We start from the raw sequence: 5,229 nt of genomic DNA, 5'->3' as shown, positions 1-5,229 counted from the left end.
GTACATTTTTATTTGGTAAACACAATAAACACGTTTGTACATTAGGATTTGGTAAACACAATAAATAAGTTTGTACATTTTTATTTGGTTTACATTGCATTGATACAAATTACTTACAGACTTACTAGGTATGTAATAGCCCCAAAATGAATTGAATAATAGTACATATACATGGGGAAATGTAAACACGATAGGGGGTACAATTTACAGACTGGGTTATCGGGCACAACAGTAAGGGTTCAGAGGATGGAAAACAACACATACAAGTGACAACTTTTTTACCCAAAGGAATTAAGCACATGTGCGATGGAAGACAGGTAGTCAGAAGGCACAGAGAAGGGGAAAAGTTTTACTACTGCCAAAAGTCGGACAGACATTTCCTTTGAACGGGGGCAAACACGTGGGTGGAGATTAGCTGCTAAACACTGTGACATTCGCATTTCCTGGAAACTTTGCTCCTTTTTTAAAATCTCAAGAAAACAGTAGAAATTAGGGTGCGGTTTCCCAATACTTTTGTTTAAAGAGTTGTGCCAACCCTCAAGGGCATTGTTTGTCTTTGCTCCTCCCTCTAAGCAGGTCGAGTAGCAGTTCCACCAGTCCACAAGAAAACGTGGTTTCCTCCGGCAACCCGACCTGCTTAGATGCCCAATCCATGTGTCTTCAAAATAATTTAATAATGGTGCCAATTTGTCCTCGTTTACCATAAAATATTCTGACTCTGTAATCGATGCGTAGTAGTCATCTACACTATCAGGAGGAACAAAGCAAAGACCAGCTAGTTTTTTCAGCTCAAACTGCAGTTGACTATCAGACACATAATCCTCAATAAGGGATGTTTTTTGAATTTTGCGCCAAATAGCCTGAGAAAAGTGAAAATAACATCCTTGTATTTGGGTATCAATGTACAATTTCTTTACAACATTCATCATGGGTAATTCAAAGTCCATGATTACTTTTCTCGGACTTTTGTTTGGGATTTTAGATTTTACAACTGACAAAAACTCAGTATACGTTGAGGATTGTTTGTCTGGTAATAAACTGTAGACTAAAGGAACTACAATGTCGTTGACGTACCCGTGAATGGTGTAGATTTGAGCGAAAGGGGTGGGCGTGCTTTTAAAGGTCCCATCAAGCATCCACACATCACTGTTCTCCAAGCGGTTAAGATTACGGGGGGTGCTGAATATTAAAATGCGCTTATGACAATTGTCATTGTCATACAGAAGAAACTGTTCCTTTGAAACGGTGACAGAGAGTTCAGCAGGAATTTCAATCTCCCCAAAAGTTTGAGGTGCCACACTTTTTGGATGCTTCGCGAGTTTCTTACGTTGGATCATTCGACGTAAGCTGGGGATGGCAGGCATACTACTAGCCACATGTTCAGTAATATGTTGTGATACCTCCCTTAAAATGGCACCACAAGGGTCATTGGAGTTGCCTGCAATCATTTTCATCTCGTTTATCGATTCTCTAACTTCAATAGCAGTTGCAGAGGCCGAGTGGTTATGCTCTGTGCTTCTTAAAACAGACTCACCCAGAGTAACCGCTCGTCCTCTGCAATGCCTTGAGTAATATTGCACACACTTCCAATGACCCCGTGGCTCAGAATTTCTCTCCTTGCAATATATATAACCGCTGTGTTTCAGTAGGCGATTTCCTCTGCTTGACATGATATATTGCGCCATCTTAGGATCAGACATTTGCTGTAAAAAAAAAAAAATGTTTTTTAAAAGGAAGACAACAGAAAATGCATTTTCAAAATAGTAACAAAGACATTTGCGGTAGTAAAGAAACAAAAACATTCCTCTTAAAAGCATAAGAAAGCCACACTTTCCCTAATGGCGGACACAAAATGCATACAGCACTGCATACACCCCTGCACCCGCGCCAGTAAACCTCCATCCTAATCGGCCCCAGAAGGATGGAAGGCCCGCGTGAAAAAAACAAAAACATAACCTCCCCAAGATTAGTTCCTAAAGTTTAAGCGAGTGCCATTATAAATTACAATAACTTTTATTTGAAAATACATTATTTTATTATAAGACTATAGAATTTGTAACATCAATGCTTGTCAGTGACGTCAATCCCAAACATGTGCCATTTACAAGGCTATAGGTGTCACATTGCACAGAAATACAAGTATTAAGATTGTTAAGGACAAAGCTATTAATGTCACAATATAAAAAAAAAAACATTTATAACAATTTTGTCATGTCCCGGTGAAATAAAGCCAACTTGCCTAATGCGGGACCTATTGCATTGCAAATGCATGTTTACCTTTTGTGCTAATCTGCTGCACTTAGCGTAGAAACCTTAAATCTTTGCTGGACTTGCACTTCCGTGACCTTTAAAAATCTGTAACAGGAAGTAAGAAAGAAAGGTTAGCTGTGGCATTATTACTTTGGTCTTTCAACTACACTATTTGCAGTTACAAGGCTTTAAAGGTTTTCTATGTTATAAGTACTGTACTACAAAACTACAACGAAACATAGCAATTTTTTTCTGCACATAAAAAAAAAATTTGTTTGCGGTGCAATTATTACACGCCTAATAGACCAAACAGCAAAGACATTCAATTCCATGGTACTATGCAGCACATACCTCCCAGACACTAGTTCGTGTCGTAAGAGTAAATTGGACATTTCATTAATGTACCTCTATCGTTGTTTTACGCTTTGGATGGCCTTCTTCTCAGTTTTGGATAACCATACAAAGCCTCACGGTGGCAACGGGCTATTTTAAGAGGCGAAATAGAGATTAGTCTAACTTTGGGTATATCAAGCCAAGCCAGCAACAATTTATGCAATCCCAAAACCCATCCACCAACCCATCCATCCAACAAACCATCCAACCACCAACACACCCACCTGCCATGGTACTATGCGACACTTTTCTTCAAGTGCATATGGTACATTTGCAAGTTTATTTAATTTCTATCTTTTATGTAACACGTGTTTCTGAAAGAGACACGTTAGTGATAGATTCCTTACCTTAGAATATCCCCAGGCGTCAGACTGGATCCGGAAAATTTTGCGTAGCAGTACCCTTGCGCGTCGGTAGGCGTCGTCTGCGGCTCCGCGTCCGTCGTCGGCGTCGTGGGCGCCGTGATGACGTCGTCGGAGTATATAGACGCCGCCTCCGCGTGCTGACGTCAGTTCTTCTTTTTTCCGCGCCAGCCAGCGCAGATCTGGAAAAAGCAGTTCCCTGGTCATTTTTTGACTAACTTTTTGGATCTTTTTGATCTCTTTCGAAGTCTTCACGACTCCGACGGTGCCGTTAGTGATGCCCGGATTCAAGCACTGCGGCGGTTGCGAACGACTCATGTCGGTTACGGATCCGCACCGACTGTGCCTGACGTGTTTGGGCGTCGACCATGACGACGAGGCCTGCTCCGACTGTCGGGCCCTCTCGAGGAAGGCCAGGCGGGAGCGGTCCCGCAGGCGACTCGAGATCCGCCAGTCGGCCCCGCGCCGTGTGAGGTCCCGGTCCCGGTCCCACGGGAGGTCGAGGGACAGGTCGCGGGGGCGGAGCCGTCACAGCTCCGGGAGTCGGCGCCACTCCTCCGGGTCCAAGTCGTCAGGTAAGAAGCATAAGAAGTCGAAGAGACATCATCGCTCTTCCGACTCCCCCCGACGCTCCATACCCCCCGGTCCCTGGGCTGAACGCGACGCCGGAGGAGATAGAGTGCTTCCTCATGGCCATGAGGTCCCTTTCTTCTCCGACGGGTTCCGCGGCGCCTTCGGGCCCAGCGAACCCGTCTGGGGGCCCTAGTGGGTCGGATACAACCCCGACGCCGTCGGGTGCTTCGGCCTCGACGCCGCCGGCGTCTTTGACGCCGGCGCCGCAGGGCTCTGCGATCCCGACGCCGCCGCTGCCCTCGGGCTCGGCGCCGCAGGGTTCGGCGGCCCCGGCGTCGTCGGTGCCTTCGGGTCCGACGCCGCAGGGTGCCGTTCGGCCCTCGTCGGGCGATGGAGCGTCCCCGGTGGACCTTACGACCCCCCCGGGGTCGGTCCGTGTGGTGTCCCCGCCGGCGTCGGTCCCGGCCGACGCCGTCCCCAATACCTCCTCTCTATGGGTCCCGACGTCGGGACAGCGCCAGTCGGCGCCGATCCCGACGCCGTTCGGGGATTTCTATCCCTACGAACCATCCTCATTCACTAACGACCCTGAGTCTCAGGAGATGAGGGAAGAGGAGGACTGGGAGGGGTCTGAGGACCCTCTGACAAGGGAATGTCAGTCTAGCATGGACTGGACAGGAGACCTTGGGGAGGCCAGTGGCCTGGACACCTCTCCAGACACTGGATTCGTCTCTCCTCCTTCCGTGGCTTCGGAGGAGGGCGCTACATATAGTGTGGTGTTGATGAGGGCTGCTAAGGCCTTGGGCCTTGAGCTCCCCGTCGCGGCCGTGAGGACTAATCTCCTCACAGAGGTCCTTAAGCCGCAGTCATGCTCCATGGAGCCAATGCTGCCGTTTAATGAGGCCTTGTCGGACGTTCTGTTGGGCACTTGGTCCAGGCCCGCTACAGGTTCGCCTGTAGATAGGAACGTGGCCAGACGCCACCGCCCGGCTCCGGGCGACCCATGTTTCCTGTCCACCCACCCCACCCCCGAGAGTCTGGTTATCCAGGCCTCTAACTCCCAGACCGCCTTCCCGTCAGCACCCCCTGATCGGGAATCCAAGAGGTACGAGGCCTTTGGCAAAAAGGTCTTCTCGTCCCTTAGCTGTGGACTGCGGTCTTCCAACACCGCATGCCTCTTGGGCCGTTACACCCATTCTATATGGGAAACGGTGGCGGAATTGCTGCCAGAGTGCCCGTTGGAGGTACGGGCCAAACTCGGCCAAGCCCTGGTGGAGGGCCGGGACGCAGCGAAATATTCGATCAGGTGCGGACTGGACACCACTGACTCGCTGGGCAGAGCGATGGCTACGACGGTGGCGATTCGACGCCACGCCTGGCTTAGGTCCGCCAACTTCTCGGCTGATGTCCAGAATACACTCATGGACATGCCGTTCGATGGCCGTCGCCTCTTTGGCGACAAGGCAGACCACGCGCTCGAGCGCTTTAAGGACTCCAGGGCTACGGCCAAGTCCTTGGGCCTCTCGGCCCCGCGCCAGCAAGTGGCTGCTTTTCGCTCCATTCGTGGCCACGGAAGGGGCGTCCCCACGCGTGCCGCCAGCCACTCGCCGCAAACTGTCGTCCAGCGCGGCGGCGGCCGTGGAAACCGCCG

General features: G+C 49.7%; 1 protein-coding gene across 1 annotated transcript; it reads right to left on the bottom strand.

The window, feature by feature from the left end:
- Positions 1 to 278: 278 nt before the first annotated feature.
- LOC147697157 (uncharacterized) lies at positions 279 to 1,700 on the bottom strand. Its single transcript, XM_086936113.1, has one exon. The coding sequence runs from the start codon at positions 1,698 to 1,700 to the stop codon at positions 279 to 281; it is 1,422 nt and encodes a 473-aa protein (XP_086792239.1).
- Positions 1,701 to 5,229: the final 3,529 nt, after the last annotated feature.

The sequence above is a fragment of the Lissotriton vulgaris genome, chromosome 8 (genome assembly GCF_964263255.1).
Source record: "Lissotriton vulgaris chromosome 8, aLisVul1.2, whole genome shotgun sequence".
In the NCBI taxonomy this organism is placed as follows: domain Eukaryota; kingdom Metazoa; phylum Chordata; class Amphibia; order Caudata; family Salamandridae; genus Lissotriton; species Lissotriton vulgaris.
This window is presented reverse-complemented; position numbering and strand designations above follow the sequence as displayed.

What these genes read in the sequence shown, in the direction of transcription:
- LOC147697157 (XM_086936113.1), bottom strand. Translation starts at nt 1,700, where the DNA reads ATGTCTGATCCTAAGATGGCGCAATATATCATGTCAAGCAGAGGAAAT.